The 13,014-nt window shown below is 51.6% G+C and overlaps 2 protein-coding genes across 5 annotated transcripts; both read left to right on the top strand.

Annotated features, from left to right (window-relative positions):
- Positions 1-1,043: 1,043 nt before the first annotated feature.
- On the top strand, positions 1,044-4,776 carry LOC142056115 (placenta-specific gene 8 protein-like). Of its 2 annotated transcripts, XM_075090393.1 has the most exons (5): positions 1,044-1,201; positions 2,983-3,111; positions 3,329-3,453; positions 4,247-4,350; positions 4,620-4,776. In XM_075090393.1, coding segments are annotated over exons 2-5 (345 nt in total). In that variant the 5' UTR covers positions 1,044-1,201; positions 2,983-2,996; the 3' UTR covers positions 4,621-4,776. The 2 variants fall into 2 exon arrangements, with proteins under 2 accessions (XP_074946494.1, XP_074946493.1); XM_075090392.1 differs by lacking the exon at positions 4,620-4,776 and having other exon boundaries at positions 4,247-4,354.
- Positions 4,777-7,257: 2,481 nt separating this feature from the next.
- Positions 7,258-12,682, top strand: LOC142056913 (placenta-specific gene 8 protein-like). 3 transcript variants are annotated; one of them, XM_075092426.1, is made up of 5 exons: positions 7,258-7,336; positions 10,711-10,855; positions 11,068-11,192; positions 11,518-11,621; positions 11,951-12,111. In XM_075092426.1, coding segments are annotated over exons 2-5 (336 nt in total). In that variant the 5' UTR covers positions 7,258-7,336; positions 10,711-10,749; the 3' UTR covers positions 11,952-12,111. The 3 variants fall into 3 exon arrangements, with proteins under 3 accessions (XP_074948527.1, XP_074948526.1, XP_074948524.1); XM_075092425.1 differs by having other exon boundaries at positions 7,307-7,443; XM_075092423.1 differs by having other exon boundaries at positions 7,313-7,336; positions 10,644-10,855; positions 11,951-12,682.
- The last annotated feature ends 332 nt before the right edge of the window (positions 12,683-13,014 follow it).

Below are 13,014 nucleotides of genomic sequence, written 5' to 3'. Positions count from 1 at the left end.
CAGGGAGCACACCTGCTGCAGCTGTGTCACTGAAATCGGGAATAAAACTCCTTAACACCAATGTAGTATTAAGAAGCAGGCATTCTTTATTACGGCATGGAATACACAGGGTCAATTCCTCCTAGCATGCATGCCGCAAGTCACAACAGACAAAGCTTATATTGCTCAGTTATGTACATATACAAATATATATATGCATATTAATTCACAGTGTATTGCAAGAGGTATCAGTTTCAACTGGTGTTCTGACTCTTATCTAGGTGCAGATGACCATAGCTCCTTTTATCTTGGTCTCATCTGGTGTCTGCTGCTAGGTTGTGCCAATCACACTGTGCCTGCGGCCCCTTACAACAGCTGGAGGAGAGGATTAAAAGCAAAGGTACCATCGCATTCTGGTGCCTCCTCATCTGGGGCTGAATGAAGGTGGGAGAGGACAGTCAGGGCTGGGGCTTCCTCCCACCAAAGTGTCATGGCACAGGGTGCTGACCTGCAGGGAGCCACCTCCTGGTGCAGATGGGTTTAGCTGCTGCTGGCTCTGAGAGTGTCCTGCTTTGCCCCCTGCATCAGTGAGCTGGAGCAGGGGATGTCATGGTCAGTACAGGGATGCTTTGACCGCCCAGGAGCCCCTGCCACAGCCCCTTTTCGCTACAACGCTGCCCACCCACCGTTGCCCAAGCCTGGTTGTGAAAGCAAGCAGCCCTGCACAACCCCTTTGTCTGAAGCCTTTTCCTTGAGGAAAGGGAAAAGCTCAGAGTGCAGCCACCCTGAGGTGCCCTTCGTTTAGTCTGGTCTGGGATCTGAGAAGCATGCTTTTCCTTTGGGGAAAAATGTTGGAAAATTGTCTATCCCAATGAATGGACATAATTCAGAGCTGTTCTCCCCCAAACAACCACCACATGTACACAGAGTTACAGAATAAGACCATGTACATGCAACCATTTTTAAAAAAGATTAATAGTGGTCTATGATTTAATTCTTTAATTACAAGGTAAAAAAAAAAATCTTACGTGTTAAGCCTCTAGTCCTGCCGATAGCTCCTGACCTCCCCCTCTGGTTACCTCCCACCATTATACTTGCTTACTGCTGGCTGCCAATAAGAGCCTCCAGGAGTGAGAAAATCAGTTTCATCTTCCTCAAAGCCTCTGTACAGACCCCTGGCCAGCAAGGAAGTCTGCACTGAGAAGAGGCTGCTCGCCAGAAGGTTAGTTCTCTTAAAGCATGGAAATAGTAAAAACCTGTTAGCCTGGGAAGAGTGGGATAATAGGGCAAAAGTAGAGATTTTTTTTTCCTGCTCAGCAGAAAATTTAAAGCAAAATATATGGCAAATCCTGCTTGGGGAAGGGGGTAGGTTTTTAAAAAGCTATACACAAAAGCTGGATTATGGATTACTACTTCTTTGCTGCTTTCTCCTGCTACTAGAATTTTATAACTGCATTAAAGGAATCTGGCTGGTACTTTGCTTTCTGTTTAAATTGGGCTTTCTCTTGTCTACATGGATGCTCAAGACCAAATTCCTCTCAGCAAGGATGCTTAGCTATATGTTTTTTTCTGGTAGGCTCTGAGGATGTGCTGGAATTAGCTGCCGTCCTGCCAGAAGCTAGCACATCAGTCACTTTTATATGTTGCTGCCTGGTCTCGCTGTGTATTTGCTGCCCTTTTCAAATGGGGTGTGCTATGGGTGACAAGAGGGTCTTTATGTTGCAGTCTCTTCATTAATGTTTGCAGCCAAAAGAGAAGAAAGTATGTGAATAATACTCATATACAGAATACTGTGCATCTGTAAAAGTGTAGGAAGTAGAGAGATTTACAGTGTCAGTAGTATTGCGTGGGTCTGCACAGGGAAGCGCTCGGAGGCAATGCAGGCTCACAGTTTCCCTCTGGACACACACCTGATACTGCCTCTGGCTGCATTCACACAGGGCTCGCAGGCTGGTGTGTGCTGCTGGGTGAAGACAGGAGCGGGATTTCTGGAGGAACGTGCATTGCCCCAAAAGGGGAATAGGGAAGGCGCCCCGCTGTCCCCCGCCGAGGGCGCCCCTCCCCCCACAGCATTGCCCTTTGAATTTCGGTTTCTGTTCCGGCTTCTGAGCTCAGGAGGTGCGTGGGGAGGAGCCCACTGCCTAGCAGCATCGTTCTGACTTTGCCAAGTTGCTATTTCTACAAAGCAGAAAAAAAAAAAAAACCAAACCCCAGCAACCCCAGTTTGTAGCAAAAGGTCTCAACAAATGTGAGCGGGCAGCTGATTTTTTAAGTCCTTCCCGTTTCTTCTGTTTGTGCATTACTAGAAGAACTTGGAATCAGGGCAAAACTTGCTTTTAGTTGTTGCCAGAGAATGTTTTGTGTTGTCTTTTACTTGGCTAGGATGATAAGAGCACAGAGAACACAACCAGACCTTGGTTTTCAAGGTTTACTTGCTTGCTCAACTGCAAGAAGGCATGGACTGCAGTTCTGCCTGGGGACTTAGCACTGAGTTTCTGCCTTTCTAACTCTCTTAGATGAGAAACCAGAGATACTAGTTTTCCACAGTATCTCTGTTGCATGGAGCCCAGTTTCGTCAGGAGGAAAAGTGAGACCACAGTTTCATGCTTTGTACCCATGCTGAGGTGATCCTGTGTAAACTATGCCAAGTTCAACAACCGAAATGCCCAAGTCACTGGCTTTAGCCTAGGTTCACTGCCCAGCCCTGCTTGGCACAAGGGAGCTTGGTGAACTGTGTCTGAGTATTAGTGAAGCCTTTCTGGGGTGCAGTGGGGAACATTAATGGCCTGATGCTATTTTGAAGGCCGGATAAAATGGCAGAAAATGCAAAAACGTTGGAAAGACACAAATGCAGGTAAGATGTGGTTATGCTTCATCCCCTCCAGGAGCAGCAAGGGAGCGGGGCAAAAAGCTGCCTGCTGAAGAACGATGGCAGCCAGCTTGGGGATCAGACTGACTGCAGTTTTTTCACTCACTGTCCTGTTCCCCTCCCGTCTCTTTCAGAAGAGCAACTAGAAATGGCCACCCCATCTGTTGTGACAGTGCAGCCACAGTACGTCATGGCCGTCCCGAGTGCCTCGAGGAACGTATGGCAGACCGGGCTGATGGACTGCTGCACCGACTGCAGTGTCTGTGAGTGCCTCAGGCAGTCCCATCTCAGCCATTGGCAGTGATGTGCTGCAGTGGGTCCCACACCCTCTTGGGACACTTTTCGTGCCCCTGCAACCTGGGTCGGTGGTGCAATAGCTACAGTCATGTAGCTTGGTCCTCTAGGTTCCTCCCCCGATGCTGGCGGTGCCAGGCAGGGAGGCAAAGCCTCACCCCATCGCTTTGTTTCTCCCCCTGCCAGGCTGCTGTGGGTTGTTCTGCTTTCCCTGCCTCGCCTGCCAGGTGGCTGGGGACATGAATGAGTGCTGCCTGTGTGGGACCACCGTGGCCATGAGGACCCTCTACCGCACCAGATACAACATCCCGGTCAGTGGTTAACCCACCCCCTCACTGTGCTGTGAGGCTGAAAGCGGAGGTGCCCCTGAGGCCCCTCTCTTTGCACATCAGGGACGAGCACAGGGCAGCAGCGCTCTCTGCTCACCCTTTTTTCACTTTTCTATCCTGCCTGATGCCAGGAGCACAGGACAGGCATTGGGACACCCTCGGCCATGCTGATCCCTGGGCTGGTGTCCAACAACGTATGTTAATTGGACACAGCTCCTTCCCAGCACCCTTCACTGGGGGCACATGTCCTGCCTTCAGCTGCTGCCAACCGCAGCGGCTCACAGAGCCTCGGCTGCTGCTTCCCCATGCCATCCCCAATCTTTGAAACATGGGAAAGGTTTGAGATAATAGCGGGCAGACTAAAGAATAGATTGTCAGTTGCACAGATGAACATCTGTAATCAGATGCAGGAGAAAGGTGGGCATTCATGTACAGTACATATGTGAAATGATTTCTTCCCACCAGGGATTAGTGCCATCCCCAGTGCAAACCTTCATGGCCCAAGTCCCATTTGCCCAAATTGTGTCTTTCTCTGTGTGTTTTTCCCCCAAGTCTTAACCTCGGAAGCCAAAAGATCTGCAGCCTGCAGCAAGGGCTCCCTCTTTTCCACTGTGTGTGGGTTCACCAGCCCCAGTTTTTATTTAGTGCCTTCTACTCGGCATGCTGCAGCCAGCCAGGAAACAAAGGGCACACAATATGCAATGTGATTTACCTTTTCTTGGCCAAAACATGACGTTTGGGAAGCCTGTCTCCCTAAACAATTTCTTCCTAACAGGGGTCCATTTGCTCTGACTGCTGTATCACCATGTGGTGTCCTGTGTGCTCCGTTTGCCAAATTAAGAGAGACATCAACCGGAGGAGGGAGATTGGCATATTCTGGTAAGCTGGGTGTGGTAGCACTGGTTTATAAAGCCACCTTTGCAAGCAGCCAAACGATTCCTGGAGTCTCTCCTACCAACGCCTGATGTGAGACACAGGGTCGCTGCAGTAGGGAAATGACCATGGACAGGTGACAAGAGTGACCTGTCCTGCAGCAAAATGTTGCTGGCAACCTCGTGCAGGGTGGGGGGAGGAAGGACTGGGGGCACACACATGGTGTGGTGAGGCATAGTCCCACTCCCTGACCCTCCTCTCCCATCCCATTGCAGATGCTGCTGTCCTCGCTGCACCCTGTGGAGCCACCGCAGGCAGGAGTCACTGCTCCCCTGGCTTTTGCAAAATGCACCACGGAGGGTTTGCCTTGATTGCAAGTTGATTCCCCTTTTCCTGAGTAGTAAAATGAATAAAGAGCAGGGTTTGCCATTCTGTCTGTGTGCGTGTCACTCCTGCACCGCCTGAGAGCACCCGTCCTTCTGCTCCATCCACCCCTGGTGCAGCTGAGATTTCCCTGGGCCAATTGCAGAGCGAGATTTTCACTAGTATTTTGTTATTCACTCAGCTTTTAGAAATGATGTTTAATACATAAGTGTCAGCATTGGTCATCCAAGTTATAAAACTTGGAAAAGTGACTTCTGCTCCAGGGCAGAGCTGGGGCGTCCCACAGGCAGGCGATGGCTGCAGGCCACCGAGTGCCAAGTTGCCCCTGCTGTGGTGGCCCAGGTGGCCGTCCAGGGCTGCTGGCCAGTCCCACCTTTCTGAACATAAAGCCACAGGGATTTTTGGCTGCATGCCACCAGCCCACGTCTTGTGTTGCAGACATGCTCCCCTATGTAAGGATTACCACCTGCCTGCAATTAAAAATCTGGTTGTGTCGTGGGTTGGCCAAATCCTGCCATGGGCAAACCCTGCCGCTTCCCGGCCATGGGCAGGTAGAGCACGTCCACCTGTGCTGGGCTGTTAGCGATATGCTCTCCATCCAAAAGGGGGAGGTTACACCTACCCTCTCTCCATCATGCTCAGACAGATGCAAAAGGATTTTGGATCCTTACAAATCTCCTCCAGCTTCACTCTTTAAGGAAAATATGGTAGTTTTTTTGTCCTCTGCCTTCACCTTCACTACAAACCTTGTAAAGGGCAGGTAGAGGCTCTGTCAGTGCTGCAGGGTGGGTCTGCATTGTAGCACTCCCACCTAAACCCCAGGTAGCCCAGACAGTCCTCTGTGGATGATCCCTAGAAATACAGAAAACTGCATTTTTAGCCTGAGAGATAAAGGCCAGGAATGTGGAGAAGGGGAGAGAAGAAATATCATGCTGCCCTCTCATCCCAGCACAGCATGTGTCATTCCCCAACCTGAGGGGAGGAAGGAGAGCAACCAAGGTTCTAATGATCCCCTTGGACTAAATTAAGGTGAAATGACATGAACCATCAATTAAACATTTTATTTCAATGCAGAGAGAACTTGAAAAGTGTCATAGTTTAGCCCCAGTCAGGAACTCAGCCCCACACAGCTTCTCGCTCACCCCACCCCGGTGGGATGGGGGAGAGAATCAGAAGAGAAAAAGTGAGAAAACTCATGGGTTGAGATAAAGACAGTTTAACAGGTAAAGCAAAAGCCGCACACACAAGCAAAGAAAACAAGGAATTCATTCACTACTTCCCATGGGCAGGCAGGTGTTCAGCCACCCCCAGGAAAGCAGGTCTCCATCATGGGTAATGGTTACTTATGAAGACAAACGCCATCACTCCAAACATCCCCCCTTCCTTCTTCCCACAGCTTTATATGTGGAGCACGATGTCATATGGTATGGGATATCCCTTTGGCCAGTTGGGGTCAGCTGTCCCAGCCATGTCCCCTCCCAACTTCTTGTGCACCCAGCAGAGCATGGTCCTTGACCAGTGTAAGCACTACTTAGCCCAACTGAAACATCTCCACATTATCACCACTGCTTTTAGCACAAATCCGAAACATAACCCTGTCCTAGCTACCGTGAAGAAAATTTACTCTATTCCAACCAAATCCAGGACAAAAAGGCAACTTGAACTTGAAAACATGGAAAAGCACTGATGGTGGGTGTTCTTACTAGGAATATTTGTAATAAAAGAGGAAAAGAAAGGGGGTGGGAGAGAGGGAGGGAAAGAGGGAGATATCACCGCCCTTGGATCCAGCACCAACGACAACAGACGTGATGATTCTCCAGTAATGGGCACACAGCAGTCTCTGTGTTGTAGTGTCTTTTACAGTCTAAGGCCCACCTTCAGTTATGCCTCCCATAAGCTTTTATGGTTCCTGTTTCAGAGGTTTCATGATCTTCTGTGCAGGCACCATTGTGAGGGCTGGTCGCGAGGGGTCTTTTAGGTAGTCATAAGCCTCTTCCTCAAATAAACTTTGTATGACCTCAGCAAGTTGGTATGTGAGGCACAGCAGAACCTGGAACCGCACATCCTGTGACACACTCCCCACACCCTGTGTCCATCAATTTCCCCACCTGCAGTTCGCTACGCCCCACTTTACAATGTCTGAAACATTAACTCTTTCAGTCCCTTACAGCATGGTATGATTTCGTAGCTGTACCTCAAGGCAGCACCTGTGTCACCCAGTGGAGTTACAGTCAGTTCTTGCTGATAGTCAGACATAAGGAAAGGCACTGTACTTCCAGCAGCAGATTGCTTAAAGGCAGTGCCAGAGCCTGAATGCAAACTGTCCTTCTGTGAAAATCGCTACCAAAAGTGGTGGTAGCGATGGGGGCTCTGGGCCTGCAGGATGCTGTGGTGGGGGAAGGTGGGGGGGGGCAGCAGGAGCCTGGCAGAAGCATCAGCAAGCTCGCAACCAGCTGTCTCCAGCAGGGAAGCTGCAATTGCGCAAAGCCTGCATCTGGTTTGTTAGTCAGAGGGAGCAGAGGTCATTCACCAGGGAGCACCCAGAGCATATAAAAGATGAGAACAAGGAAAAAGACACGCATCTCCTGGGACAAGGGCGGCTTGGTGGGTATGTATGGCTTGGCTTTTGTTCAGCAGGAGCTGTGGTACAAAACTATGGAAACTGCTCATGCCTGAAGCAGTGTTGCTGGTAAAGGGGAAATGGTGGAAACAGAGGTAAGGTTTTCTACCTGGAAAACTACTTCAGAGCTAACCCAGAGCATGCAGATGCTGCTGTAGGGCATATCAATAGAAGTGGGCAGCAGAGATAAAGCACAGCAGCTTTTGCACTGTATTGTTTGTGCACATATCCATGTGCCTATACATAACAAAATGCTCCTTTATGACCTGGATTGTTGGTGAAATGTAGCTGTGTGCACCTCGGGATCCGTTTTGTTCCCATCAGCTGTTCCAACACTGCTGGTGCCGCCATGGAACTATAGATCTGGGGGCACTCGGGGTGATGTGCTGGGTGTGCTGGGCCTGGGCTGCATCTCAGGAGATGTGTGCGCGATGGAGGTTTCTCCAGGCTGCTGCCTGCTCCACACTGCAGCCTCCATCCGTGCAGGGACATGGTGCGCTTATACCTGGCGAGAGGAAGGGAAAGTCTGTGATCAGCCTTGTCTGCCAAGGGCACAGTGTGTGTGGCAGTGAGCACTGCTTGGCTGCACTTTCACCATGTGCTGCTGTTAATCTCATTAGGTGGCAGCTGGGGAGCACCTCCTTTGGCATGGAAAGCTGGTGGGGTCCTGCCCCTAAACCTTCTCCTGCTGCTGCTCCTGCACACACTTCTCCCTGTGGTCCCTGCAGTCCTGCAAGCTGCTGGGCATCCCTGTCCCTGCATAGGACTCTCATACTCCCAAGCTGTCCTTGCCTGGTGTTCCAACTGCATGGCCTGTCCATGGTCTGTCCCTTCCCCTGCCCCTCCTGGCTCCTGCTTCTTCTTAAATCATTCTGAACCCAGGCTTTCCACTGGGGCTGCCATTCTGGCATGCCATAAGGCATTACATCAGCAGCAGAGGTGGTGGGAATTACCTGGGGCCTCGTGCATGAATAAGCAGGGAAAGCTGGCCAGGGTTGGGGAAAGAGGTGTCTGGCGAGGGACAGTGGGCACCGTGACCCCCACTGCACCCATGGTTGGTGGGGCTGGCTGCACTCGCTCCAGAGATCCCTGCCAATAGCCAGGTGACTTGCCCAGGAGAGGGCACAGTAGCATTTTTGCTGCTTAACAGCCCTGTTTGGTAGCAGCAGGAAAACACTCTTGTCTTTTAATGCTAGGCAGGGGCCAGCAACTGAGGCAATCCCACCAGTTGTCGCTTCACCCTTCAAGGCCGTGCCTCACCTAATGGGAGCAGATACTGGTGTCTCAGCTAGTGTCAGCACAGCCATGCTTCTGGGGCCTGAAGGAAGCTGCAAAAAGTCATGAGCAAATCACATGGAGACTTTTTACAAGCTTTCTTCCCTCTTAAGGCATAATTCAACATCCCTTTTCCTCTCCATATACTACCAGGGGACACAGGTCAGCCATACAGCAACAAGCTGTGTCTGACAGCAGAGGTGTGTCCAGGCCAGTCTGTAAGTGATGGGGAGCCACAGGAACTGCTGGCAGAGCCACTGACCCCTTTGCTGCCTGTTGACAATAGGCAATACAAATGCAATGTCACAGCCTGTATCTGTCTGGTGTCGGCTGTGGGTAATACACTCAATGGCATAATCTGAGTCCTGGGCATAGTAATATATTTATTCCATCGTATTCCTGGGGACTTGTATTTAATACTTAAATTCTCTGTAGATGTGTAATTCTACTGTGAAAATAATCCCATTCCCTTAATAGAGTTTTAAGAGAATTCACAGGGATTAATGCCACCATCCCTTGCTTCAAAAGGTAAATGCTTCCCCTGTTTTTGTTCTTGCTCCTCCCAGCATCCCGAAACTCAGGCGCTCCCTTGTCACACAAGGGCAGGGAGCCCCAGGGCTGGGAGGGGAGGCTTAGCAGGCACCCCCCACCCCTGGCCCTCACCCAGACAGGCAGCAGTGCTGCCTGCACAGGCAGGACAAATGTGTCAAAGCTGGGCAGGGGCAGGCAGGACATGAACTGTCCGAAGGTGCTCTGTTAAACACCTATAACGCCCATAGCAGAAGTGCCCATTCACTGTGCGGGAACGTGGCAGCTGAAGAGGACCTCCCCAGGGAGCTGCCCTGGGACCCTTCCCAGGCAAAGGAGCAGCAGCCTGTGGTTACGGGGTCCAAAGCTCCGGCTGCTTTCCTGCTGATGATTTATTTGCAAAGGATGTGTGGCTGTGCACTGGGAGCAGGAGAGAGCCCTTGTAGCTGAAAGAGCACAGGAGCCCTTTCATCTCATCACTGTGCTGCTTAGCAGAGCAGTGCCGAGCTTGGGCACAGGGCAGGGAGTGTGTCTGTGTGGGACTTCCTATGGAAGCATCCTCTATTTTAACTTTTTTTAATTAAAGCTCCAAAGCTGAAGTGAGAATGGCAGAAGGTGGTGCCATGCAGGGGGGCAGTGGGGAGGGAAGGGGCTGCAGGTGGAGATGGAGGTGCAGGTGGAGATGGAGGTGCAGGTGGAGATGGAGGTGCCACTCGACATGGGTCAGGTGGGTTTGGGGATGGTGCTGTGGAGCAGGAGCTCTGCTGCTCCCAGAGGCTGCAGTCCTTCACTGGGGAAGGATGGACAGGAGCAGGGCTCCAGGGGCCATGGTGGCCCCAGGGAACCAAGGAAGATGAGGATGAGGATGGGGATGAAGATGAGAATGAGGTACTGGCACAGACAGGCAAGTGGAGGAGGGGTGGAAACTGGTGACTGAGCTTAGGGTGATGGAAAGAAAAAGGAAAACCTGCTGCCTTGAAGCCTGCTAAAAAAGCAGGTGAAGAAGGAAGGGAGAGGGAGAAGCAAACAGGCTGAGATGCTCAGGGAACAAAGCAAAGATTAAGGTGACTACTGAGAGCTTGAGAAAGCTAGGACCGAGCTGTAGTAGCTTTAGGAGACTGCAAACATTAAAAAAAAAAAACAAAACCACCAAACAAAAACCACAACCCAAACCCAAACCAAAAAGCCAAAATATTTTAAGCAGATAATGATGAAAAATGAACTGGGGATGAGAAGACAGGATTGAAATGGTGAAGCACTGAGGTTCTGAAGCAGAAGGACCTCTGTTCCTACAAAGGCATTTTACTTGCATAGGCAGGGGGATGAAGTGCTGCTGCCTTTGGTGGGGGGCTGGGTTTGGAAAAGGCTTTGCTGCAAAGGACAGTGGCAGCTCCTGGCAGTGCTGTGCCCTTGCTTTGTGGTGGGGATGACTGTGCCCTGGCAACAGGGTCCTCTCAGGGACCTGTGCTGCCCTCTCTGTCTTTGAATGCAGCACCCTGAGCAAGATACCCACTTCAGAAACACCTGCAGCATCTTCCTCTGATGGCTTTTCCTTCCAGACCACAAACTGCCTGGAGGGACCCAACGCTGAGCTGGCAATGGCCTCTCACCATGTAATCACGGTCCAGCCCCAGTTTTCAGCTGCCCCGCGGGCAGGAGAGTGGCAGTCGGGTCTGATGGACTGCTGCTCTGACTTCAGCGTGTGTAAGTATATATGTACCCCTCATTCCTGACGTTGCCTCATGATATGTTTCTGATGTTTTCCCCGCTGCAAACCAGCAGGGCACCGCCTCTGCTGCAAACCCCACTTTTGTGGGTACCAGTGGTGGAGCAGATGGCCACATCCCCAGCTGGCTTTTCCCCCTTTCCTCTTTCTTTGTACCCCTCAGCCAAGCCCCTGTCTTGGTGTCCCACAGGTATTTGTGGAGCCTTCTGCTTCAGCTGCCTGGGGTGCCAAGTTGCCGCAGACATGGATGAGTGCTGCCTGTGTGGCTCCAGCGTGGCCATGAGGACACTTTACCGCACCAGATACAACATCCCAGTCAGTGACCAACTGCAGGGCCTGTCCCACTGGGTGCTGGGTGTGGGCTTAGGGAAGGAGAAAGGGATGCCTAAGGGGAAGAGCAGCAGCAGGGAGCTGCATGGGCAGCTCTGCAGGCAGGGAGCCAGGGACACATCTGCACTCCTGCTGTGAGCCAGAGGCAATTCCATTGCATACTGCCTCATCCCAGCCCTTGCTAAGCATGAGCCGCAGTGTGCTGTGGGGCCCAGGGGTGAGCTGCCCAGGGGTGCTGACGGTGAAAAACTGGAAGATTTAAAAGCTGACATGGCAAGGCGTTATTCATACAATGTCCCTTGCTCTGCAGGGCTCCATTCTGGGTGACTGTGCCTCCACTATGTTCTGCCCCATGTGCACGCTCTGCCAGCTGAAGAGAGACATCAACCGGAGGAAGGAGCTGGGCATATTCTGGTATGCTGGGTGTGCTGGTGCTGGTTTATAAGGCCACTGCCGCACAGAGCTGAGTGGATTCCCAGAGTCTCCCTTTCCACTGGTACCTGATTTAAGACACAGGGTTGATGCAGTACTGAAACAGCAATGGCCAGGTGAAAGGGTGACCTGTCCTGCAGCAAAATGTTGCTGGGAACCTCTTGCAGGATGGAGGAACTGCTCAGGGCCCGTCACCTGGGTCCAGTGAGGCAAGACTGGGGGGCGGAGAGACAGACACATTGCACACACACATATACTTTGTGCTGAGGCATGGCCCTGCTCCCTGATCCTCCTCTTCTATACCATTGCAGATGCCACCATCCTCACTGCACCCTGCAGAGCTGCTGCAGGCAGGAGTCTTCACTGCCCCAGCCCTTGGGAAACACACCGCAGGGGGTTTGCCTTGATCGTGGTAGATTTCCCCCTTCCCTGGATAACACCAGCAATAAACAGCAGAGTTTGTCTTCCTGCCTGTGTGTTGTTATTTATTTCTCTGTGTCCTGCAGCACCAGAGGACAGCATTGTACTTTCTTATGCTGTGCGGTCAGAGCAATGTTATCAGGTAAAGGAGACTTTCTCTTGCAGACCCATGCTGGGATGAGACCAGACCACAAAGTTCAGTGAGAAGATAAAACAAAACAAAAGCCAAGCCTGCTGCAGACAGCTCAGCTTCTCCGTGGACACTGGCAGTGTGCAAAGCTGGTGACAGCATCGCCCTGTGCTCAGAGAGGCCTGAGGCACTGAACCCACCTCTGTTTCTACCTAGACTGTCTCCAGCACCGAGACACAGAAGACAGCAGCAGCAGAGTGATGGTGACAGTGTGGGAATCGCAGTCCCACTCAGCTTCCTCTGCACAAACCTTGTTAGGTGTCCATCACTCAGGAGGTGCTGCTCTGTGCAATGAGAGGCCTGGAGCTGTGGGTGTTGGGTGTAATGCACTGTGGTGGAAGAGCTGGGACGATCTGTGCCTCGCTGGGGCTTGGGGGTTGCAGGGCTTTATCTGGTACCTGCCATAGTGAAGAACAGGGAGGAGGTAACTGGCTCTGCAGCTGCCGAGTGCTGGCTCAGATTGGTTCAAGTTCTGTTGCTTTTAACAGAAAAAGGTGGTTTTTTTCCCCGAATGGGTGGTGGGCTGGGGCTGCACGGGGCCTTCAGGCTCTGGCACATCTGTGCTTCTGTCCTGGCACCTTCAGAACAGGGGTGCGTTTTATTCAAAAATACCTTCCCCCCCAGCCCCCACCTCATTCTTCCCGCCCTGTTTTCTGTGCGCAACTCCCATTGCATTTTCTGCAGTGGCTGCAGCACTGTCACGTCCCTGGCATAAAGGGGTGAAGTTGTGCCCCTACTGACTGTGTACAAATGCATTTGCACACT

This window comes from Phalacrocorax aristotelis, chromosome 4 (assembly GCF_949628215.1).
Source record: "Phalacrocorax aristotelis chromosome 4, bGulAri2.1, whole genome shotgun sequence".
In the NCBI taxonomy this organism is placed as follows: Eukaryota; Metazoa; Chordata; class Aves; order Suliformes; family Phalacrocoracidae; genus Phalacrocorax; species Phalacrocorax aristotelis.
This window is presented reverse-complemented; position numbering and strand designations above follow the sequence as displayed.